General features: G+C 38.2%; 3 protein-coding genes across 3 annotated transcripts; 1 reads left to right on the top strand and 2 right to left on the bottom strand.

The window, feature by feature from the left end:
- Positions 1-196: 196 nt before the first annotated feature.
- On the bottom strand, positions 197-3807 carry kctd10 (potassium channel tetramerization domain containing 10). Its single transcript, XM_057322098.1, has 7 exons — positions 3713-3807; positions 2807-3020; positions 2560-2729; positions 2367-2453; positions 2223-2275; positions 1921-2116; positions 197-1731 (listed from the first exon to the last, which is right to left on the bottom strand). Exons 1-7 carry the CDS (start codon positions 3713-3715, stop codon positions 1513-1515), a joined length of 942 nt encoding a protein of 313 aa, XP_057178081.1. The 5' UTR covers positions 3716-3807; the 3' UTR covers positions 197-1512.
- Positions 3808-4307: 500 nt separating this feature from the next.
- Positions 4308-23956, top strand: ube3b (ubiquitin protein ligase E3B). The gene is made up of 27 exons (XM_057322151.1): positions 4308-4404; positions 5013-5120; positions 5340-5514; positions 9576-9693; positions 9790-9849; positions 9950-10054; positions 10213-10309; positions 10397-10482; positions 10929-11011; positions 11326-11431; positions 11585-11705; positions 11804-11981; positions 12086-12255; positions 13032-13199; positions 13428-13599; positions 15024-15142; positions 15269-15383; positions 16779-16878; positions 17059-17178; positions 17482-17658; positions 17740-17988; positions 18360-18425; positions 18513-18571; positions 18935-19117; positions 19872-19983; positions 20065-20157; positions 20250-23956. Exons 3-27 carry the CDS (start codon positions 5354-5356, stop codon positions 20439-20441), a joined length of 3210 nt encoding a protein of 1069 aa, XP_057178134.1. The 5' UTR covers positions 4308-4404; positions 5013-5120; positions 5340-5353; the 3' UTR covers positions 20442-23956.
- Positions 23957-24168: 212 nt separating this feature from the next.
- Positions 24169-26016, bottom strand: mmab (metabolism of cobalamin associated B). Its single transcript, XM_057327707.1, has 9 exons — positions 25855-26016; positions 25664-25728; positions 25390-25483; positions 25238-25295; positions 25091-25163; positions 24911-25008; positions 24728-24792; positions 24563-24622; positions 24169-24487 (listed from the first exon to the last, which is right to left on the bottom strand). Exons 1-9 carry the CDS (start codon positions 25950-25952, stop codon positions 24403-24405), a joined length of 696 nt encoding a protein of 231 aa, XP_057183690.1. The 5' UTR covers positions 25953-26016; the 3' UTR covers positions 24169-24402.
- Between the last annotated feature and the right edge of the window lie 93 nt (positions 26017-26109).

The raw sequence follows: 26109 nt of genomic DNA, 5'->3' as shown, positions 1-26109 counted from the left end.
AAAAATGCAGAGGAAAGGATCACCGTATGGATGAAAAAATGTGTTGTCCAAGTAGTGTTTATAAATGCTGCCCTTCGGATTTCTACTCTTGTAATGACATTGTATATTTTTATTATTTTAATGCTATTGTGCTAACCAGCTATATATTTTATATCAACATATCCAAACCACAGAAATAAAAGATAAAGCAAGTGCATACTTTGGTCTACAAAATTTGTAGAAATCTTTATTTGTGATAACATGTGTATAAATAATTTGTATGTAAAACATTTTTATGTGCACGTCTGTACAAACTTCTCTACAGGATTACAGATTTCATAGTTTTTGAATACACCTTTAATAAAACTAGAGAGCACAAATGATCTGTGATGCTACACGCTGCAGCGTAAGAGAGTTCGGGCAAGTACATAACCGTCTGTTACTCAATTACACTTACATATGAATACTTCGCACTACATCTCAATGTCTTTACCAAACCCAGAGGTGTAATTAGTTTGACAAAATTTAAAACTGTGGTATGGAATATTTTTAATACTAAAACCCGGTTTGATCTTACTAAACATAACTAATAGAGTAAGACAACTTGTGATTTTGATAAAGTACTAGTTTTGACTAGTCTTGAAGTGACTCATTGACACCATAACACTATACTGCCCTCTATTGGCCACAATTCATATCATCTACTTTAAAAGACATCTGAAAACAACCTCATAAGGCAAAAATAATGACCTTTTACTCCTTCACCGAACTAATGGACTGTCAGACCATTTCGACTTGTTCAAGATCGGCAAACGTCCTGTAGCTCGCATCAGAATATCTCAGTAAGACACAACAGCACTGTGAATTTCTGACTCCAACACTTCAATCTAAAGCGACAACAGCAATCGAAAACAAATGGGGATAAACTCAAAAGCTACAAAACTCAAACGGTAATCACACAGACCCACATGAAAAGCACAGTATTAACCTTAAGGCACCAGGAACCCTACAGTCTTAAACAAAATACGCTAAATATCGACACACATAACACAAACATGGGAAACTGGCTGACACTTTGTTCTGCAGCTATGATATGATTCAATAGTTGCAAATCTATAATTAAATGACAATTGTAATAGTCAACTTGATATATTCATTGGAAACTGCTTTATAAATAGCAAATAGGGCAAATGTTAAGGGAATGTCAATGCAGTGAAAGTATTCATACGATTGCTTTTGTTCACATTAAAATCGCTATCATATCTTTCAATGAGGTCCATAAAAGTTAACAAATGATGTTAAAAATCAATGCCCATCGATTGCCATACTAATGGATGCCCTATACACTATATTCACACTTCTAAGTGACCTATGAAGGTACTAAATACCAGTTATTCTTTGAGTATCACCTTTTATACGAAAGCAGAGTCGTTGCAGTATCTAACTCGTAACTGACGTGTCAGTGTGCAAATACAGGGGTGTAATGAAGCGCTGGTGGTTTTTAAGGCACTGAAAAGAGGGTATACTGTAGGGTCACTGGTGGTGGTGAGTGCGGTCATCAGGGCGCTTTATATGAATCCTTCGCACTCTTTCAATACGCTCCCTTTCTTCGTCCTCATCGATGTGGTGAGATCGACCTGCAGCGCCCCCTGTGGCCTCCAGGAGTGCATTGTCAGGCCCACGTCCATCTTGAGACTCATAGAGCAGGATGTTGAGGGTCTCTTCATAAATGCGAGCCTCTGGGAATTCAACCTGTCGGTGAGGAGCGAGTCATAAATGGGCAAGTGGCAAACATGGCAGAAGCATTCCTACAGTTTGTTTCAGTTACTTTTCTAGAAGAAAGTAAAGATCTTGTAGACATTGAGTCATGTTTTGAAAATATACAAGAACCCAGACCGGAGGAAAGGTTTCATTTCAATGCGAGGGACACCGTGACCTTACCTTGGTCTGCTTCTTCTCAGTAGCGTAGACTATTGACGTGCAGCACACCTCTGCGATCTTTCTGCCCTGGCCATAAAAGGACCAGCAACAGATTTCATCACCAATCACGTCCTTGATGAAGAGCACTCGACCGTTGAACCTCAGGGACAGCTTGTCAAACAGCTCAATGTTCTTCAACATGTTGTCATCAGAGTTGCTACAAAGATAAAGCAGGTAAAACCTCATCTGTATATTCCATCCTAACTTTCCAACAACTGAAACGCGGTTCCAACAACTGAAACACACCATTAAACCCATCTTACCTTGTATAAGAATATTTATTGTTGCTCCTATTGTACAGCAGTTTGACTGTAGGCTGTGAACAAAAAAGATGTCAAGATTTAAGGATCTATAATGTCGAAAACGGCATTTTCCTGAAAATGAGAAAGCTTGTAGAGTATTTGCACCTTATTGGCGGTGGCAATCAGTCTCTGTTCCTCTTTGGATGATGTCACCAATGGAACTTTACAAAATGGTTCATATGCATCTTTGTTCTGTAAAAAAATTACAAGCAATAATTGTAAGACTAACTGCAAACTACTACTGTAATGCTGTGTATACTGTATACGGAATGTGTACATTTTCTAAATGGTACTCCACCTGTAAAGCTGCCTGACATTCGTCCACCAGCCCCTGCACCAAATAATATTTAGCCTCTGCCAACAACTCCTCTGTCTCCCTCCGGCTCTCAGGTAGCGGGACGACGCCATCCCTCAAGTAGTTCAGAATGGTCCCAAAGTGCTTTCCACACCTGTCAATCAGAATCCAACCTGCAGACAGATCGTCCATTGTGAGACTTGAAACCTGAAAAAAGGTCTACAAAAACATGCAATTGCATTACATTTACCTTCGCTATCAGTGAGAACCTCCATACGGCCGCTAAACATGGCCTTTAACATGGTGTCCTGCTTGGTCAGGGTCTGCATGGTGGTGTAGTACAGCGCTCCTCCAACATTCAGCTTCACATACTTGGAGCTAGGACTGGACCCTTTAAAAGAGGTGGTCCGTGTTGTAGCTGCCGGCACAGCCGAGCTCACAACACTTTCTCCTGACATCTCTTCCTGAAAGACAGAAAGGGATGGAAATGGTGACAGATGAAGACAATGTACGGTTTATAAAATGCTGGACGCATGCAATATACAGTATACAATATGAACAAGATGCATATAAACAGTCAAAACAAAATATTTACCAAGTTATCAATTTAAATTACAAATTCACATCTGACTCACATCTTCAATTTGCATAGTAATGATGCAATTTCTTTTACACACAAGATACATCATTTCCAAAAGGAAATATTTTTTCGCAATATTTTATGAATTCACTTAATAAAACTTATGTTCACTATATTATATAAATATGGTACAAGAACTCATATCTTTACAGCCAAACTTTACATGTAAAACTTAAAAGAATACAAAACTACATCTCTCATTCAATGACGTCATTTCATAAGATGCGATAGTTTTTAACAAAATTAACTAAAAGTCAAATTGTTTCTTTATATGTGTGTGTATACACAGCATTAGGAATGAAACAAGACATACAAACAGCTTTATTTAAAATTACCCATCAGAAACAGGTAACTTAGCCACCTACTAGAGCTAAAATAGCTAAACTAGCAAGCAACTTCTCTTCATTTATTTACGGAAATAAAAGCAAACATACTAAATAAGGCTAACAATTACACGAGAAAATAAATCATTAGCAAAGAAACGGAGTGTAATGAAAGAATAATGTAATCGTTTACCATAGAAATAACCCGATTCTTTCGGGCCTCCTGGAACGGGTCTGGAATCGGATCACTTCCGGTCGCAACCCAGACTCGTGCACGGGGCTGCGTGTCACGCGCTTTACGAGTACGCGGAATCGCAGTTTTGCGCGTTTCATGATAGTAGATGGGAAATAACTCCACCTGGGCCGTGTCCTGACATTTGACGTGCCTTTTATTCACATAATTTGTAATGGTTAGAATTTTGTATCCAACGTAAAGGGCTGCATGTTAAAATTGGTTGTCAACTTCTGCCTCAGGTATATATATATTATATATATAAAAAACTGAAATAATATGTTAATCCTAAATACACAGTACAACGTTCCCAAATAAATGAAGCACTAAAACTATTTTGAAAAAAAATCTATTATGATGAATACAATTACAAATAGTTCCGCTTAGTGCAAAATATAATGTCTCTGCTCTCCCAAAGCTTTGCGTTATTCGTAAACACGTTTAGCACTGTAAAGTACAATATTGTATATTGTTTTAGTTAAACAATTTAGAGAAACAATAATGCACTCAAAATAAATAAATAAACAAAATACAACTTTCTTGTGTGAATGCAGCCGGAAGGATTGGGAGGTTGCACCGTTGATGGATTAGAGCTGCGGTATCTGACTCGCTCTTTTGTTTACCTTAGTTTTCATTTGTTCTCACGCGCTCAGGTAGGTCAAACCCCTGTCAAATCAACCAAGACTTTCTTCACAGTTCGTCAGTAACACGTTTATTCTGTGACAGTGTTTGTCAACCGTTGCCAGCTCGCTAAATGCTGAATATGTATTAATAGTTGCTAGCATGATAGCTATTGCCTTTGTGGGCTAATCCAATTCGTTAGTACAGCTCCATATTTTTGTTTTCAACGTCATTTAATGTAAACGCGATGTGCAGTGTTAACGTTGTCTTTGTAGAGTACTTATCCTTTGACGTAACGTTAATCCGAATGTCACCTGTGTTTATATTATCTGATGGGGACTGTTTATATTTTGATCAGATCAAACGACATCTTTTTTCACATACTGTGGGATTTTAATTTTAATTGGGTATCTGTTGCTTGACTAAATGTGACTAATGTTGCTATATTTTCGAGGACTATAAACTCATAATGTTGTCTTTTGATTCATTTGAACTATCAACTGTCATGTTATTTTGACTGTTGTGTACTTGAGTCAGTTGCGTTGTTTAAGGTAGCAATATCCAAAAAGGGTTTATAACACTGTTTTTATGTAGATATAACATTTCTAAGAGCTCTTATGAAAAAGGTTTTGTTCTGCAGAGTCAAATGGACCTCAAGGACATCTGTCAAACCCATGTGAATATGCATTTATAGCATTCATGTGACCTGTGAAAACAGTAGAATTGCCAGTCACTACATTGGTGGAAGGTAACAGCCTCTTTTATATTAAGGTTTTGCAGACTGCATGTGTCCAATAACAGACATTTATTGTTTTTCTTGATTTGTCAAATTTGCACGTCTTTGAATATTATAAATACATATAATCTCCTGACTTCTGTATTTGCGTACCTAGCATCTGACTTTTTGCCTTTTACATAAAAAAAGTTGTTGCATCCTGCTCATGACACATACATCTTTAAACCATAGTTTGGAGCGGAAACATGTTCACCACTACCCAGATCTCTAAAACCCAGTTCCTGGATAAAGCCAGGGTGGCAAGGGAGGAGAGGAAGGGCTATAAGGAGAAAGAGAGAGCGGCCACTCAAATTCAGGCTTTGGTCAGAAGATTTCTCTGTCGTTGCAAGCTGCAAAGGGAAATCAGGTTAGAGCTGAAATTAAACACACAATGACCAAACCATTCTTTAAAGTCGGCATGAAATGGAAGTTGTGATGGTGTTTTTTTCTAAATGTTGACGTATATCTGAGTAACTGGCTGCTTCTGGAATAAGAAAATGTTGTGTGGGGCTTGATTTAATTGTTCAGGATTTGTTTGGATTGCTGGAAGTTGGAAGCCTGGCTATTGGACAGTCAATATACTGCCGCTGTTGGGCCGAGACATATCTCATGCAAACAAGATATGTCTTTTATATGTATTTATTTCGGATCATTATCTGGTATTATGTTTGCTTCACTGGCCTACGGCTACAAATAAAACTCATTGTTACAAATATGGTAGAACAATAACTTCAACTACCAAAGATGCGTTTCACGATAATCTGCCCGAATTGTCTCAAATCATGAGAAATAACGTTGAAGATCTTGACTTTACCACTGAAAATTTTAATTCCACCTTCTCGGTAACGCTAAACAAAGTTGTTCCACTACGTTTAAAGAAGATTAAAAATGGCAGCCCCACACCGTGGTATAATGAACACACTCAGGCTCTAAAGAAAGCGTCCCGAAAAATGGAGCGCAACTTTAAGAAAACTAAATTAGAGGTATTTCGTACAGCATGGAAGGATAGTATTCGAAAATACAGGAAAGCCCTAATAACTTCTAGATCCGCCTACTTTTCATCACTAATAGAAGAAAACCAGCACAACCCTAGGTTTTTATTTAACACGGTGGCTAAATTAACAAAAAATAAATCGTCAGTGACTTCTGATCCTGTATATCAGCATAGCAGTGATGAATTTATGAACTACTTCACATATAAAATCCAAGATATTAGAGAAAAAATTATAACAATGCAATCAGAAGTGAAACCCGCTGAACAAACTAACTACAGCGCCCTTAAGGAGAAAATGCAATTATTTTATACCGTAGATCAAGATGAGCTGTCTAAAATTATTAGATCATCTAAATCAACAACATGCATACTAGACCCTATACCTACAAATCTACTGAAAGAGATGCTCCCAGAAATTATAGATCCTCTTCTTGGTATTATTAACTCATCTCTGACATTAGGACATGTGCCTAAAGCATATAAGGTGGCTGTTATAAGGCCCCTTGTCAAAAAACCCCAACTCGACCCTAGAGAACTAAGGAACTACAGGCCTATATCGAATCTACCTTTCATATCTAAAGTTCTGGAAAAAGTAGTTTCAACTCAATTATGCTCCTTCCTCCAAAGGAATGACATCAATGAAGAATTCCAGTCTGGATTTAGAGCATGTCACAGTACAGAGACTGCTTTGATCAGAGTTACAAATGATCTGCTATTGGCGTCTGACCGAGGTTGTATCTCGTTATTGGTGCTGCTAGACCTTAGTGCTGCATTCGATACCATTGACCACAGCACACTCCTACATAGACTCGAAAATTATGTCGGCATTAAGGGAATAGCTTTGAAATGGTTTAAATCTTATTTATCCGACCGTTTTCAATTTGTAGCAATAAACAATGAGGTGTCACGCAAATCGCAAGTCCAGTACGGTGTACCACAGGGCTCAGTCTTAGGGCCTCTGCTCTTCGCATTATACATGCTACCTCTAGGAGATATAATAAAGCGACACGGAGTTAGCTTTCACTGTTATGCTGATGATACTCAACTTTATATTTCCTCGAAGCCTCATGAAACACAGCAGTTCCATCGAATAATGGAATGCATAGTCGATATAAAAAACTGGATGAGTAACAACTTTTTATTACTGAACTCGGACAAAACGGAAGTGTTACTTATTGGACCGAAAACTGCTATAAGTAACAACCAAGAATACTGTTTAACTATTGACGGATGTTCCATAAAACCCTCGTCGTCAGCAAAGAATCTTGGCGTTCTATTCGATAGTAATCTGTCATTTGAGAGCCACGTCGCCAACACCTGTAAAATTGCGTTTTTCCATCTTAAGAATATATCTAAACTACGTCATATGCTGTCAATCTCAGATGCAGAGAAGTTAATTCATGCATTCATGACATCAAGACTAGATTACTGTAATGCACTGTTAGGTGGTTGCCCTGCAGGCTTATTACAAAAACTCCAATTGGTCCAAAACGCGGCAGCTCGAGTTCTTACACGTACAAAAAAGTATGAACATATTAGCCCGGTTCTGTCAACCTTGCACTGGTTACCTATAAAGCATCGCGTTAACTTTAAAATCTTGCTTATTACCTATAAAGCCTTACATGGTTTAGCTCCTCAGTACTTGAATGAACTCCTTTTGTATTACAGTCCTTCACGTGCATTACGCTCTCAGGCGTCCTGTCAGTTGGTAATACCTAGAATTTCAAAATCAAGTGCAGGTGGTAGATCCTTTTCCTATCTAGCGCCTAAACTTTGGAATAGTCTTCCCTGCACTGTCCGGGAGGCAGACACACTCTGTCAGTTTAAATCTAGACTAAAGACGCATCTTTTTAATCTTGCATACACTACTCTTCCATAATATAAATCTTCAGAGGGTTTAGGCTGCATTAGTTAGATCAACCGGAACCAAAAACACAACTGATGTACTTGTTGCATCAAAGAGTACAGAACAGTACTCTACTCTCAGCCAGTCTTGTCTCATTGTTCCAAGGTTACCACAGCGAGCAGGATGCAGTTCATGGCCTGACCTGATGGTAGAGCGGAGAATGGGAAGTGGGGACCTGACAAGAGCTGAGATGATAGAGCTGGATAAAGAAGGACGCGGTCTCTTGACATGTCTTCACCACAAAATTTCAAATGCTATTAGATTATTAATGATAATCTTAAACTATAATTTATTTTATTATTAAGTTTATTTATTTTATTTAGCCTTGTTGTGCAAGTTCTCTGGAGCTTGTGCAGAGGCAGCAGCTTTTGCCAGAGGGGAACTGGAATCCCCTGGTTGGGCCTGGGTTCTCCTGAGGTTTTTTTTCTCGATTAGAGTTTTGGGTTCCTCGCCACCGTTTGCATACTGTTTTTGCACTATCTGCCTGACCGGGGGGGCTGCTTTAGAATCTTAAAGTTTTACTTAATTAATATTGCATATAGGAATTTATTATCTGTTATATTTGACCTGTGCTTCTCTCTCCTTTATCCTAAATGTGTGCTCTCACTGAGCGTGTGTGTGTGTGCGTACTTGTCTGTGTACGTACGTGTGTGTGTGTGTGTGTGTCTGTGTGTGTGTGTGTTGGTGTGTGTGCGTGTTGTGTGTGTGGAGTGTTTTGTGTGTGGGTGTGTCTGTCTTCTGTGTTTTCAACCTTTTCTTGTTTTTGCAGGTACAACTTTGATTGTTTTGCTTGTAGTCAATGTGTCTCATGTACAGCTGCTTTGTAACAATGAAAATTGTAAAAGCGCTATATAAATAAAGTTGAGTTGAGTTGAGTTGAGTTTTGGAGCAGGACGGGATGTTTCTGATTTTGTTTATAGATTATAAAAAAGACCTCCATGTATTTATTTATTTTTAATAAACACTGCAATATATCATACAAAAATAGGCATTGACATTTTTTATTTTATTGTGTCTTTAAAGAAGTTATACTACAAAGAGATATGTGCCTAAGAGCTTGTGTCTTTGCGTACTGTGGTGGTTAAAGATGTTAAAATACAAAACTAAGGTGAAAAGTATGATTTTTGAATTTTCAGCAAAATCTTTCCTTGTATGTGGTATTTACTGTGCACTAAAAACTATAAGCAAGTAATCGGTTGAGTTCCTGTTTATTGTTCGTATAGAAAGGAAGATAGGGTGTGGTGTCGTGTGGAAGAAGGGGCAGGAATGTTTAGAAGTCCTGTTAAGAAACAATCCTTATATTTGCACATTAGGGGTTGCTACTAATACCTTTATAAATTGCTTAGTATTTCAACAAGTTTTGCTTCTATTTGAACCTAAGATATATTATTACATTCATTAAAAACAGAAATGCATTATATTTTGTATGGTCGCTATATTGTATTGCTTATTTACTGACATTTACAGTAGATGTTTATTAAGAATTTATTGTCATCATCGCTCATTTTTTATTTCCTATCTGTTTCAGACAAGAAGTTGATGATTTCTTTGCAGCCAGTGATGCAGTTTCAGCAAAAAGAAATGCATTATCTATCTTCAAAATTGCAAGAAAGTTGTTATTCATATTGGGCAAGGAGGATAAGTTGGTAAGCATCTCAAAATTCGAATTTGTTTATTAAGATAAGCACATTTTTACTGAATTTTGTGTATATTAATAAAGCCGTTGTTTTTTTTCTACACAGAGGTTTGAAAAGCTTTGTCGAACCATACTAAGTAGCATGGAGGCTGAGAATGAACCAAAAGTAAGTCTTTAACCATTCAATAAGCGACACAATTTAGCATCGCATGTACTGCATTATTCCCAGTTATTGAATTGTTGTGACAGGCTTGTTATTTCTCTAGGTGTGGTATGTATCGCTAGCCCTTTCAAAAGACCTCACCATCCCCTGGCTCAAACAGATCAAAGATGTCCTCTGGGTCTCTTGCGAATTCTTAAAGAAACTGAAGGTATTTCCTTGTAATAATATTAGGGCTGTTTATAATCTGTTGTTCAGGTTTGTTGTTACCTGCATATTTGTTCAATTCTGAGTCTGTCAGTTATCTGTACATATAGGTCAGGCTGTGCTTCTCAATGCTTATTTCCTGTTTCCTGTCTCTCTCTGCAGCCCGACATACTGCAAGATAATAAATTGGTGACTCTCTATCTGACAATGCTGATAACCTTCACAGACACTTCCACATGGAAAATCATTCGAGGGAAAGGTTCGTGTCATATGTAATCACTGCTGGTGAAGTCATGATTTACATGCTCAAGCACCCACAGTAGAACTTCCTGTCCCTTTTTTTAAGGCGAAGCCCTCAAGCCTGCCTTAAACAGGATTTGTGAGAACATCATGGGATATCTCAATCAGAAGGGCTTTTACTCTGTATTACAGGTATCGCACATTTAAGCAACATGTCAAAAGTTATTTAGGATTTTTTTTGAAGTATGAAATAATCTAGTCTCAGACGGTACATCCACAGACCACCCGCTATCCGTCTGATGCATATTGTACTAGTCTCTAATCTGATTGGCCAACTTTACACAATGTTTGCAATTTTTTATTGTATTTACAGTCTCTGTATTATTTTGTTATTTTACAACATTTTTTGTACAGGGGTTCACAAAGGATGTGAAAATGTTACTAATTTTCACGATGGTCTCTTATAATATATCTGCTGCAATAACCCCGCCCCTCTATATGGCACATGAAAAGTAAACAAACTGTAATTGCTCTTGAATTGTAATTGCTCTGTAATTCCTTTTGCTAAATGAGATTAGAATCTAAATGTTGAATTTGAGCTTCAGACATTTCATATACCCTGTCTGTCCTGTTTGCAGATTCTGCTTACCAACGGTCTGGCAAGATCTCGACCTTCCCTTTCCAAAGGAACCCTCACAGCCATTTTTACGCTGTCACTCAGGTCGGTTGTTATGGCAACAAGGTTTGCTGTCTTAAGGCTAAAATACACTACAAGACTTTTGCTCAGATTTTGCCCAGATTTTCAGTCTGGACTTGTTGCAGAAAGTCTGTGCCAGTCTGCAGATTTGATCAGTTAGTGAGCTTCTATCTGAAACTTTCAAAAAGTCTGCAAGTGTATGATGTCTAGTTAAAAAAAATCTGTTCAGATTTTAAGTCTTGTAGTGTATTCCAGCCATTAGACATCTGACAGTTTGATTATATCATAGCTCAGTTTCTGCGGCCCAACTGATGCTATTTAAATGTGATGTGTTGCAGGCCTGTTATCGCTGCACATTTCTCAGACAACCTGCTGAGGTCTTTTCTTCTCCACATCATGTCCGTTCCAGCTTTCATCTCGCACCTTAACACACTCACTCCAGATGTAAGAAAATCATCCAACCTGTACAAGAAAACAACACGATTTCACGCACATCCTAATATTAAATCAAAATCTACCCAAAGTATAATTTGTAATCCAGCAGTTCTCTTCAGTTTTCTAGGTAGGTGTTTTAATTTGATTTTGTGCTCTGTGCAGTGTATGATCACTATCCAGACTCACGATCTCTTCCGCAAGTTTGTCTTATTTCTGAGCCGAGAGGAGCAGTGTTTGGATATCTGTGTCTGTCTGGAGGGAAGCCACACTCTCTGCTTACTTGGTGAGTTTGTGTAATCCATGCACATCCACAACTATTGATTTGGAGAATAATCCCATTTATCTCACTGCAAAATTATGCTCCATTTATTTCTTATTCAGGCAACCTCATTCAGCTGGGATATTATAATGTAAAAGTCCTGGAGCAGGAAGCAAGTCACTTTGTCAAGGATCTGATAGATATGCTGTCATATTGTCAGAGATACGTCTTTCAGAAGAAATCCAACCTCACCCACTGGCATCCAGTTTTGGGCTGGTTTTCCCAGACTGTTGACTATGGGTATGTCCACTGTGACAAAATATAGCAACTTGCACGTCCCGGAATTGTATGTCATGGCTATTCTCTCTCTCTCTCTCTCTCTCTCTCTCTCTCTCTCTCTCCAGGCTTAATGAGTCTATGCCGCTGGTAACTAAGCAGTTACAGTGTTTATGGGGCGTGCCTGTGATCTGCACACTCTTCTGTGATGTTCTCAGCAAAAAGCTGGAGACGCAAGAACCCACCCCACCGCCCCTACCTCAGACAACCATGCTACAGAATAACCTGCCCGTCAAAAGTGAGACAGTTTTAGTTATTTCACTATTTTACATGCCTGTCGATGTAGATTTTTTACTGTAGGTTCTGCTATAGATAATCATTAACATAACTCATCATTATCACTATGACTTTGACAGGCTGGTTGTTTTTTTTCCATCCTTCCCCGTTATCTGTTAAATTATTTGTCAGGGTTTTTAAAATTCATTAAAGGAGTAGTTCACTTTCAAAATGAAACTTCTGTCATCATTCACTCACCCTCTTGTCATTTCAAACCTGTATGACTTTCTTTCTTCCGCAGAACACAAAAGAAGATATTTTGAAAAATGTTGGCAACAGCCCCCCATTCACTTGCGTTGGTTTTGTGTCCATACAATAGAAGTGAATGGGGGGCTGTGCTGTTCTGTTACCAACATTTTCCAAAATATATCTTCTTTTGTGTTCTGCAGAAGAAAGAAAGTCATACAGGTTTGAAATGACAAGAGGGTGAGTGAATGATGACAGAAGTTTCATTTTGAAGTTGAAGATTCCTTTAAATAATCAACATTTTTAGTTTTAAGCCAACGTTTGCTCACAAAACAAAATGTTTGTTTGGTATTTGTTGTTTACTCGGCATTAGGGGTTAAGTGCTTTGACAGCTAAGGGGCCTTTGAGAATATTGACAAAACCGGATGGCTTGAAAAATTATCGCGAAAAGAAAAAGAAAAAACATACAGCGTTGTGTTTCTAGTGTCATTCCGGCCTGTATTAATCATGTTTATTCCTGTTTGATCGATGTTTAATTCTGTCTATGGTTAGATCTGTTCAAGCGAGCGTTCCAGAAGTCGGCGTCTGTGAGGAACATACTGAAACCAGTTGGAGGGAAGCGGGTCGACTCGGCGGAGGTCCAGAAGGTGTGCAGTATATGTGTGCTGTATCAGACGGCACTCACCACTCTCACGCAGATCCGCCTGCAGATTCTCACAGGTATAGAGACCTTTCATGTGAAACCCTGTACTGTGTGCACACCTTTGTATGCTCATACAGACAGACAAATACGGTTTCATCTATTTTATATTTTGTGAAACAAATGACAAAAAAATGACATAATGTAACTTTAAATATTGCATAAAACAAATTTGGTTGACAATCTTCTGAATTATTATAAAAAAAATTCATCTTTATTTTACGATTTCTAATTAAACTCTTTTTCAGGACTGACATATTTAGATGAGCTGCTGCCCAAGCTGTGGGCCTTTATCTGTGAGCTTGGGCCACAGGGTGGCCTGCGACTGTTTATGGAGTGTCTCAGTAATGACACAGAGGAGTCTAAACAGCTTCTGGCCATGTTAATGCTCTTTTGTGATTGCTCCAGACATCTCATTACGTAAGTATTGTATACATACATATACAGTATACCCACTATATAATACCCATAAGCATCGCATATATGTATGCTGACCTCCAGAGGTGGGTAGTAACGCGCTACATTTACTTCGTTACATTTACTTGAGTAACATTTTGGAAAATATGTACTTTTTAAGTAAAATTAAAAGTGTGTACTTTTACTCTTACTTGAGTAAATTTCTAATAGAAAATCTGTACTTTTACTTCGTTACATAACTTACATTGCGTGACGTTCCTTCGTTCCTTCATTTTAAAATATGCTTTTTAAAACGCGTTGTTTATTTCAAGGTCGTCGTCTCTTCTTACGGGCATTCCCGAGTGATCGATTCTTTTGAGTCGATTCTTTTGAAAGCATTAATTGAACAATGGGCAAAACCACTTGAATAGGCTAATGAATCAGTTCAAATGATTTGTTCAGTTCGCAGCACGATCTGAATCATCTGAAGCAGGATTACTCACTCCTCGTAGCGCGAAACTTAAGAACACGCAGAACACAAAGAGCGTTGGATGAAGTGGATATTAATCTATATCTATACAATCAAAACTGCAAATGTGTCATATTGTTTGCCAGCAATGATAAATGCCCGCCATATGCGCGCACCCGCGCGACCTGTTCGTCAGACACAGCAACATGAGCGTTACCTGTCAGACACAGAGACGTGGGCTTGCAGAAATATAAATTTGAAGAACAGGAGGAAGAAAACTTGTTGATGGGCGTGTGGTTCACTGTTTACTGTTTGTTTACAAGTAAGAGCGTTTCACAACACACACGTGACACAACACGAGAAGCATGAGCTTTGTTCAAAAATGTGTATTTCATTTAAGAGAGCACTGCAGATGTTCTAGATCATCTTAGGAAATGCTCTGAGTTTAGTTCATGCTTTAGTTTGACATGGTCTATTATTCTAAATAAGTTGTGTAAACTACATTGACATCAGGACTAGATGAAATTTACAGAAATGCTTGTCTCTTCTGTGTTTGTCTATTCTTTAGTCTCTCTAGTATATTGCAAAGATATCTGCTTATGATTTTGTGATAATTAAAATAAAAAAAATAATTATGATAATTAAAAATATTGATTAAAATGTAATATTAAAATATTGGCGTTAATATTAATTTTATGTAGTAGGCCTATATAATCAGATACAAAGTAACTAAGTAACTAGCTACTTGAGTAGTTTTTTCATTGCATACTTTTTTACTTTTACTCAAGTAATTTTTAAAATAGTGACTTTTACTTTTACTTGAGTAACAATTTCTCTAGTTACTTGTACTTTTACTTGAGTAAAGATTTTGGCTACTCTACCCACCTCTGCTGACCTCCCTGCCTATTAAGTCTTCTTCATTTTAGCTGATACGTATATCTGCAAATGTTTGAGATTTTTTATTTGTGATGTATCACAGGATTCTGGATGACATAGAGGTGTATGAGGAACAGATTTCATTTAAAATAGAAGAGCTTATCACCATCTCCTCTTTCCTCAACACATTTGTGTTCAAGATGATCTGGGATGGTATTTTAGGTACGCAAACATGAGTTAGTCTGTGGCCTGATAGATCTATTGCAGCTTCATCAACGTCTTTGAAAACCTTTGCATGTGAACCCAATTGTAATGTTCTTTCTGTGTGTGATTGTGCATGTGTTGCAGAGAATGCTAAAGGGGAGAAGTTAGATTTGTTTCATAGCGTTCATGGCTGGCTAATGGTTCTGTACGAGCGAGACTGTCGCAGGAGATTCACACCTGAAGATCACTGGCTTCGCAAGTATGTCACTGAGATAAACTGTCGCTTTACTTTCCTGCAGCTCAACTGGTGGAGCATGGCGCTAGCAACATCAGTGCCATGACTTTGATTCGTGAATCAATGCACATCTATAAATCCTCAAAGACAGAATTTAAAGGGGTGATATGACACGGCTAAAACGAATATTATTGTTTGTTTTAGATGTAATGCAATGTGTATACACGATTTAAGGTTCAAAAACGCTGTATTTTCCACATACCGTGCATGTTTGTATCTCCTCTTTGCCCCGTCTCTCTGAAACGCGAGGAGTTTTTACAAAGCTCATCGCTCTGAAAAGCGAGGTGTGCTATGATTGGCAAGTTAACCAGTGCGTAGTGATTGGTCGAATACTGCAAGCGTGTGACGGAAATGTAACGCCTCTTACCATATTCGGAACATCATGTTCCCAAGCAATTGTACTGACAGGTGATAAAATGTCATCGGTACTTTCCTTATCAATTCGAGCCCGAATCTGATCTGAAAAATGAAGATGATCAAGCCGATACATCAACTTTGCCAGCGTGACTTGAGCAGGATGTAAAGGATTGGTAAGGTTTTTAAAAAAAAATATGTTAAATAGTTAAAAACTATAGCTAACTGTTTTACCTTTTATATACGACGTTATAAAGATTTGCCGTTAGTGATCAACCAGTGTTACGCCATGTCTCGTCGCGACTCAACAAAGACAATAAACCTCATAATAAACATGACATTTGTTGCCTCTAGTTGGAACATAATTACTGATTATTAGGACGTTTTTTCATGTTGCGCACGCAACAAACTCAACTCGTGTTAGTCCGTAACAAAGTCTTTTACAATGAAAATATACTTACAGGCTGCGATTCTGAAGCGCCAGACTGTCCTTGCGAAGTTGTAATGGTTGGAATTGCCCCACTTTTTAACCAAAGCTTTCGTGCACAGCCGGCCTTGATCTCTCCCAGGTTCATGAAGCGATCATCTGTGAAATGCGCTGCACACATTTGAATATTCGGATTGTACTGTTCTGGAACAGTATTGTAAAAATGTAACCATTCGTTTTTAGTTGTCTCATCGTTTGGACAGGCAAACAAAGAGGCTTTCTTTTCACAACGAAACACACAGCGTCTCCATGACATGGCTGCGGCGGCGACGTTACAATGAGATTTAAAAGTACTTAGTCAAATCATACCACGAAATGACATAGATTTGTGGGGGTGTGGTTACACGAGACGTTTCAGGCAGGTCTGGGTGAGCATTTGCTTTTAGATAGAGTGCATCTTTTGTCAATTTTACGTGTCTAATACATGCATGGGCAACTTATAAGACACAGAAAAACATGTATTCGTGCCATATGACCCCTTTAATATAAATTTTGTTTGTTTGCTTTGTCTGATACAGAGACCTGAAGCCTAGTCTTTTATTTCAAGAGCTGGAGAAGGGCAAGAAGAGAGCACAGCTGCTACTTCAGTACATTCCTCATGTCATCCCACATAAAAATGTGAGTCAACTTAGGACATTACTATTTCTCACTGTAGAACATTAGTCAGACATACTTTATTTAACCTCTGTTCCTCAGTAGCTGCTTTTAATCTCCATCATGTCCACATAAAATCTTCATGCTGTTTATGTGAAATGTTGATGTGTATGGATGGACTATAATGTTTTTCTATCATTCCAGAGGGTGCTGCTGTTCCGTAACATTGTGACAAAAGAGAAAGAGACTTTAGGATTGGTTGAGACGAGCTCTGCCTCACCACATGTTACTCACATAACTATTCGTCGCTCGCGCATGTTGGAGGCAAGTTTAATTAACATTAGCACAATAAATGCAGAGTTTGGTTCCAAAATGAGATAACTCTGTTTTTTTATTTTTCAAAAATCTTGTTTTTTATAATGTTATCATGTTTTTATTGTGTTAGTTAGCTGTATTTTTAGAGTTATTATGGCTTAAATCAAAACAAACCAACTGCAATTTGATTCATATTAATTGCAATGCACAATAAAAAACATGATTTTTGAAAATCTTTGGCCTATGGAGGTTTAAGTAAAATATAGAAAATGTTCTCTCTCGCTCTCCCTCTCTGTCTATCATTTACTCTAGGACGGTTATGATCAACTGCGGCGTCTGCCTGTGAACTCCATTAAAGGAGTGATTCGAGTGAAGTTTGTGAATGATTTGGGAGTGGACGAGGCTGGAATCGATCAGGATGGTGTATTTAAAGAGTTCTTAGAAGAGATCATCAAGAAGGTTTTCAACCCAGCGCTCAACCTATTTAAGGTATAAACAAGCACAAGAACGTTGTCCACTTATAGTGCTTGAAATTAAGGAGTGCTGGTCATAGAAGAACTTTCTTTTCAGACCACCAGTGGGAATGAGAGATTATACCCCTCCCCAACCTCCAGCATCCACGAGAACCACCTTCAGCTGTTTGAATTTGTTGGAAAGATGCTGGGAAAGGCCATGTATGAAGGGATCGTGGTAGACGTGCCGTTCGCCTCTTTTTTTCTCAGCCAGGTTCTGGGTCACCATCACAGCACCTTCTATAGCTCCATCGATGAGCTGCCCTCCCTCGACTCCGAGTTCTACAAGAACCTCACTTCCATAAAGGTCAGTGCCAAGATTAATGTAGTACCACAATTATTAAATTTACCATATATCACCTCTGATATACATTAGCTGAGGTTGCTCTAAAATTGGTTTTATCTTGAGTTCTTCAGTGATGTATTGATGCAGATCTGAAACACGTGGTAGTGTTAGTAATGCACTTGTAGATCTAAAAAGCATGTAGCGTGTGGAAAAAACAGAAGGCCAAAAAAGACAGGACAGTGTGAAAATTCCATACTAGTAACACGTGTGCTAACAAGATGATTTGGAACAGTTTACTACAAAAAAAGTAGTTTATCTCAAGTCATTCGCCTAGATGAATGTCATGCCGTATGTTCAGAATTCACGACTGTGTGTTAATTTGATTTTTACAGCGTTACGATGGAGACGTAAGTGACCTGGGCCTAACTTTATCTTATGATGAAGAGGTGATGGGGCAGGTAAATGTATTTTGACCTGATTCATTCGTCTTGCAGCTCTTGCATTCTGTGTTTCTCATTTCTCTTTTTTCTGTGCTCACCTCACAGTTAGTCTGTCATGAGCTCATTCCCGGGGGAAAGACCATGCCTGTCACTAATGAAAACAAGTGAGTCCATTTTGTCCTCTCAGTCAAGTGTAAATAAAATTTTCTTGGCAACACTGCCTGCTTTTCTCATTCGATACCATATGAAGAAAGGTCTTGATGAAAAAACGCATTAGCAGAGGAAGCCGAGTGGTTTAAAAAGCAATTAGGGATTAGAGAATGCAGACAAATGCATTAGGGCAACTTAATTTATTCATTAAAGTCCTTTTGTTTTATCACAATTAGATTTAGAAGTAGATTCACTGACATCAACACGCTTAAAGAATTAGACAAAAGAGTGTCATTTTTAAATTCACATCATGTTAATGATAGAGCAAAAGGTCGGGTTTTTCTGCGAAATCTTTACCCTCCCTCTCCTCGCTCTAGGATCAGCTACATCCACCTGATGGCTCACTTCCGCATGCACACCCAGATCAAAGAGCAGACCGCAGCCTTCATCCGAGGCTTCCGCAGCATCATCAACCACGAGTGGCTTCACATGTTCTCCACCCCTGAGGTTCAGAGACTTATCTCTGGAGACAATGCTGAGATAGACCTGGATGATCTCAAGTGAGCGTACACTTCTAAACATTGGCCTGTTGGGATTTGCATATGTTTTGGTTTATAGAAAAGAATGTTAGCATGTTTGTTTATGAAATATTGTAGCAAATTTGATATTGCTTTTAATGTTCAACAAGTGTGTGGCGATCCTACACCATGTTTTACACTGGATGCATTATATTATCCATGATGCTAATCATTAAGCGGATTTCCATCGCTCTGGTTTTACGCTCGCTTGAGGTGGTTTTTCTTTTTTTGCGAAAAATGGTTAATGCGAATAATGGGAGATGGAAACGCATTTGCTGAATAAATTCCTCCAAAAAGTCACATAACTGAGTAACCAGAGTACTGATCTTGGTACACAGCATGAGAAATGTTGTTATGGTCGTTCTTAAATGCCTGAGCAAAGTCGTCAAAGTATTCTGTAATTGCCTCTTAGAACTGTCACGACTGTGTTTCCCAAACAGCAGGCATCCACAAAAGCACCGCATTTATTGTGTTTTGTAATCGTCGGCTTGCGCAAGTTTTATTATATATGAAAATTATTACATTCAGTGGCTTCTCTTACTTTTCTTACTGATATTTAGTAGCAGTTTATTAGGAAGTGACGGTTGACTAGGTGGATGGAAACGGTGCTTATTCGAAAATGTTTCATGCGATATTCCAATTTTGCGCATAAGCTAAATTTGCCACTTTGGATGGAAACCCGGCTATTGTAATGGCCAGACAAGGAAAGGTTACTGATGATGCAATATGCCCCCAGGAAACACACTGTTTACTATGGAGGTTTCCATAGCAGCCACCGAGTCATTCTTTGGCTATGGGACATCCTCTCCAGCGATTTCTCCCCTGAGGAAAGAGCCATGTTTCTGAAGGTAATACTTATCACATGTTAGTATGAAGACGTTATTAGGATTAATAATGCATGGTTCATGTTTCTCTGTTTTCTTCTGCAGTTTGTCACCAGCTGCTCAAGACCTCCCCTGCTTGGATTTGCCTACCTCAAACCCCCTTTCTCCATCCGCTGTGTGGAAGTATCGGACGACCAGGTATGACATCAGCTTTCATTCAGCTTTCAAGCTCCCACTTAGACTGTCATCATCTTATTTCCCACTAATGTGTTTCCCACTAATTCGTGCAGGACACGGGGGACACTTTAGGCAGCGTCCTTCGTGGCTTCTTCACCATTCGTAAGAAGGAGCCAGGCGGCCGTCTCCCAACATCCTCCACTTGCTTCAACCTTCTTAAGCTGCCCAACTACAGCAAGAAGAGCATCCTCAGAGATAAACTCCGCTACGCCATCAGCATGAATACAGGCTTTGAACTTTCATAACCCACAATGCAACTTAGTGTCCTGGTTCATCCCACACATAAACACACACATACAAACACATACGTGCAAAGACTGGCAGTCTATTAAGGTGCCCGCACATTGGTTGAAGGTTCGGTTTCGAGTAGGAGTCGCACGAACTGGAGATTCGCTAAGACTGCAATCCTACTCCAGAGGAACTTTTTGATCTATAGGTGAACTTTGTCTTGTCTACCAAACGGCAGGCAAACGAAGTTACTAACCAATGAAACTGAGCTCAACGTATCCGGTCACAGACTTTGACCGTAGAAGTATATTATAGAGTACTCACATTTACTGATACCGAGCATTTAGACAGACTCAGATTTTACTCTTAAAAGAAAGCTCTGACATTTGAAGTTTTGTAAAAGCTTAGAGATCCACGTATTTGAAGTCTAAACGTCTCATATATTTAAGAAACCTGTCAATCAGAGACTGGAGAGCCCAATGTGAATCCAGAATTCAAACATTATTATTGATGTTTCAATGGGATCTGGCTTCTAAACACTGTCCTTTTGTTGAGGAACACTCCTGAACCTTCTGGATGATACAGCGAAATCTGCAGTGGATGTACCGGCATAAGAGCTTCAGAATTATGTTCAGTGTTGTCTCTCAGGTCTGCGTGTCTCACTCCCCTGAGAAAGGGAACAGGAAAGCAATACTAATGCAACACAAGCCATGCAACTCAAGACACACTGGAGGCTTTGCCTGTAATGGTAAATGCTGTCAAACCCATAACACATATTGCTAAACTTCTGCTGAAGAGTATCTGAGAATTGAGGTAAGGACGTCGAGAGGAAACCCAGCACCATTCATCGACTTCAGCTAGGAGGTGTGAGTAGTATGGTGGATAAAAGATGTTGAGCAAAGATGCACATCTCCATTACTGTCTTCTAAATCTCTACATGGGCTTCATCAGACTGTTACATTGCGACAAAAACAGCCCAGTGTTGCTCAATGTCATGGTAAAAAAAATTCTGCTCATTTAATCTAATTGTAATTATTTTAATTCAGCGTTTGATGCAGGAAAGAAAGTATTTAACTTCATGATTTACTAATACAGGCACTGAAATCATATATACACTCAAAAAAATTTGTTGTTGAATTAACTTAATTTTATTATGACACCTATTTCCACACAATTGAATTGATTTATTCGAATTTAAGATTTACTTGTCTGCACAATTCACCCAGTTTAAGTTCATCAACTTATTTTATTTAATTTCAGCTGAATGTAATTACTTTGTGTTGAGCCAATTAAATTTGGATGCTTCAGTGATGTAAGCATGATGTAATGTAAGGTGCTAGCAGGAAGCACCAGATAGATTACTGCATGACCACTTACAGAGTATTTATTCACTAAGGCTGCATACATGAAAAATGGCATAAATGTGCTCGTCCCCAACCTCAGTAAAACCGTTACTCTTTACCACTATGGTAACCCCTCAAAAATCACAGACAACAGAAAATCTTCTACATTTTAACATTACGGAACAGTAAACACTAACAAGTCTCCTTATCTTTCATCCTGCACAAAAACACAAATACAATAACATTTAATTTTAAAATGTACTATCTAAATCCAGTCATAAGGGCAATGCATGCTGGGAACTCAGCCCACTGTGTAGTTTCGGTTAGTCAATGAAAATGATTCATGTTGTCCCAACACAAATGGAATAAGTTACGTCAAAGAGTCGCCTATTTATGTTAGTATTATACATTTCAATTGTGTTTGAACAAGAAACACATACAAATATGTTAGATACAACTATATTGATTAAGTTAAAGAAACAACCTCCAACAATCATTTTTTTGAGTGTAGTTGCTCATTTAAATTCAATAGCTTCTCTTGGACTTTTTTAATTGAAGAATGAAAGGTTGAACAGGCAGAACACTAAACCGATATCAAACTATGTTTTTGTTTACCAACTCATCACCTGATAAACTGCTCTCCCTGTCATTTCTCGGTAACTCTGGCCATTGTGTTCTTTAGGTGTATATTGGAATTAAGCCATACAGTAAAGATGACTAACTTGCAAACCAGCTCTCGTATATTTGATTTCTTAAAGGGAGAGTGTTTCATTTTTATGTGTGCTCATGTTCCAAGTCTACAAATACTCTCCCTGTGCATGATGTCACTGGATGAAACCTGTGATACTTTTATGGTTAGGGATCGTTATAGAAACTCAATCTAAACTTCTCTCATTCTTCTCTTCTTTCTCCAAGACCCTGTCTCTAATGCTGTCAAGAAATGTCTGGGTCATATTTCACCCCAAAATCAAAAATGTAATACCGAAAAGGAATCTTATATATATTTGTGAATCTGATAATTGTGGTTCGGAACAGGTTGATTCCTTACATAGATTTTATTTTATTCATGCAAAATCTACACTTTTTTTTCAAAATTTTCCCCTTGATGTTGTGTTAAATATACCCCATACATTTCTTCGATTCAACCATCATACTTGTTTTCTGTTCTCTTAAGGACAAGTAAACAGCAGCAGATTACTCCAAAATGTAATTTTATGCAAACCCTCTACGTTGTGTATTCAGTATATGAAATATTATACAATGCTCCCACAAACATTATCTGTCCTCATCTCCCAACTCCATTCACTTCTGTTTTGTCAAATTAAGGTGTGAAAGTACTTTCTTACGTGCAGAGACTTTGTAGATGTAAAAACTGTGGCTACAAGCTTATTTTTTATGCATCACACTTCATGTTAAATTATAAATATTTTGTCCTTTAAAGCACAAGGGCTTTGATTGTGTCCCATGCACAGCAGTGTTGAATTTCAATGAACTTACTGTACATTAACAAACCTTTGAAAGATGTTTTGCAGGTTTTAGGTTGTAAATGCAAAAATAATCACGTTATGGGCTATTAAGGTCTTTGGCTGTGTGTATTGTGATTTCCTCCCTGACATGATGTCACACCTGAATTTCATGATGTCACTGAATCGTGCTCTCTTTCCCTCTTCCATGCGATGATCCTTGGAGGAGGATGCAACAACCTTTAAAGCATCCGATCATCTCTCTTTCTTTGCCCGATGATGAAGTGTCTTTTGAATTTGGTTGCACTATGTGAACTGCAGGTTGTTATACGCAGTATATTACAAAAGCAATGTCGTTGTAAAGTTATCCATGTGTACAGTAATATTTCCTCTGTAAAATGTAAACATAAATGTCGATCAACCATGTAAACATTTAATTATACAATCTAAAAAAAATACTAAATAAATGTGTACTGTCGTTTATTATCCAGCAATTCTGTGGCACATAAATCACATATATAGGTCCTTTTTCATGTAAAGGTTTTATATAACATTAAGTCAATGTCCTCACTTCATATCTGAGTACAGATTGTACTATTACAAGAAATTTTCAAAATAAATTTCAGTTTATACTGACAATTAAACTTTACATGAAGATACAGCTTTAAAGTGATAGTTCACCCAAAAATGAAATTTTGGCTTCATTTACTCACCCTCAGATTGTTCCAAATCTGTATAAATGTCTTTGTTCTGTTAAATACGAAGATATTTGAAAGAATGTCAGTAACCGAGCAGATCTCGGCCACTATTTACTGCCATAGTAGGGAAAATAAATACTATGGGAGTCAATGGGGGGCGAGATCTGCTCGGTTACTGACAATCCAAACCAAATATCTTCATTTGTGTTTAGCAGAACAAATACATTTATACAGGTTTGGAACAATCTGAGGGTGAGTAAATGATGATAGAATTTTCGTTTTTGGGTGAACTATCCCTTTAATACACCCTGAGATACTGGCATAGGCTGTAGTACATCAGTGCAGTGTGTTAAACATCCACTTAAACAAACATGTTCATTGTTCCTAGGAATGTTGGTGAAAATTTGCCAGAGCAAATGTTTTTGGATTCAAAACCATGGTACAAATTCTAGATAAGACTAAGCGTTTCCTACTCTACTCAGGTCTTTTGTAGATTGTTTCTGCATTGCCCTCTTTCATTGCAGCATATCTAGCCAAGGTGAACAAGTAGTCACTCAATCTGTAAAACCAAAAACAGTCTATGAATTCAAGATTAAATGCTATATGGAAAAAGGTGACAAATAATGATGAATACCTGTTCAGATATTTGGCAACTTCAGGATCTGCCTCTCCAGAACAGACAATAGGGGCAACACTGAAATCAATAAAACGATGAATGACTTGATTTGAAATGGGGAAACTTTCCTGAATGTTTACAGGCTATTTATACATGAATTAGGAATGCATGTGTCATACTGACCAGCGTTCGGCCCGTCGACAAACTGCCCTGGCTACATGTAAAGCTGCACTGCTTTTACCTCCTGACTGCAAAGTACCAGATTAACTAATATAACATGACTTTTCAGTATTCAGCATGTTTTATGTATTATGTTACAATTGTCTGTTCATGCATATTACAAAAGTTTTACTAAAACATACATACAGGTAGAATGAAGTTAGTGAGCGGAGGCAGCTCTTCTGTGAACGAATCAATCCATCTCTCCAGTTCTGTCACTGGCTGGGAGCTGAACTTTGTCTTTTCTATTTAAAATGAAAACATTACAATGAAGCTAATGGATTACTGGCTATCCAATCCAATAATTGAACGTATTGTGATACTTACTGATGTGACTGTCTCTACCTGATGATAGAGGGGTAGCAATGTTTGACCCCACATCCTGTAGGACACATTGGATCTGTACAGAAAAGACTCCGTTAAAATGCATTGGCCCTTATTAAATCAGACAGCAAATAAAAGAGAGAGCCAAACCTTATCCAACTGGTCTGTAAATGAATGACCTTTGTCGAAGCAAAATTCTCTGGCTAACCTGAATGAGGAAATCAGTTTTAACACAGTTTTAATATTAACAATTAACTCACTGATAACCATCTCATTTGATGTATTACGCAGATGTCCATTACCCAATTACAGATGATAATTCATCTGTCGTTCCCAAAGCATCAAATATATGATCCTCCTTTGGTCGCCTCTCACCTGTGAAAGTACTGGAAAAGCCTAACGAGGGTAAGACAGCGAAAAAGAGATGTTAACACAAATCTGACACGTTCAGTTTGACATCGCAAACAAACCCAGGAAGAGCATTTGCGTATATTTAATGCTAAATACATAATATTTACATTATAGGGACTGCTAGCACACACCCACAACGTGTAGAGTATAATGTCTAGAAATAACCTTTATCTCCTGTTTTTGTGTATATTTTCGGGGTTCTTTTGTCTTCCTCAGATGTGCTGGCGTGTCTTGCATATATGAGAGAACGTCAGTAACATACAAAGTAAGTTATACTGTAACGTTACATGGCTACGTTAGCATGGAAGCCACACTTAAGGGATATTAACTTATTTCTCAATGCTTTTTGTTTTTACCTGCTTTGATCACAACACACCGACTGCATCTGCTTTATTCTCGCGCACGTGGCCAAACGAATGACCCGATTTGTGGATCTGAACACGACAGATGCCATTGCAAACGCGTTTCAGTGTTTACCATTTACCTTTTTTGACCTCTTTTGCTTCCAGTAGACACGCTGACCGGGGTTTGCTCATCACGCAACCGATGACACGACGGTGGTGCGCCTTTTGATTGGCGCGTGCCTGTGAGAGCCTTATTCTGATTGGCTA

The sequence above is a fragment of the Triplophysa rosa genome, linkage group LG2, assembly GCF_024868665.1.
Source record: "Triplophysa rosa linkage group LG2, Trosa_1v2, whole genome shotgun sequence".
Taxonomy (NCBI): Eukaryota; Metazoa; Chordata; class Actinopteri; order Cypriniformes; family Nemacheilidae; genus Triplophysa; species Triplophysa rosa.
The sequence above is the reverse complement of the archived record's forward strand: the minus strand, read 5'-3'. Positions and strand labels throughout refer to the sequence as shown.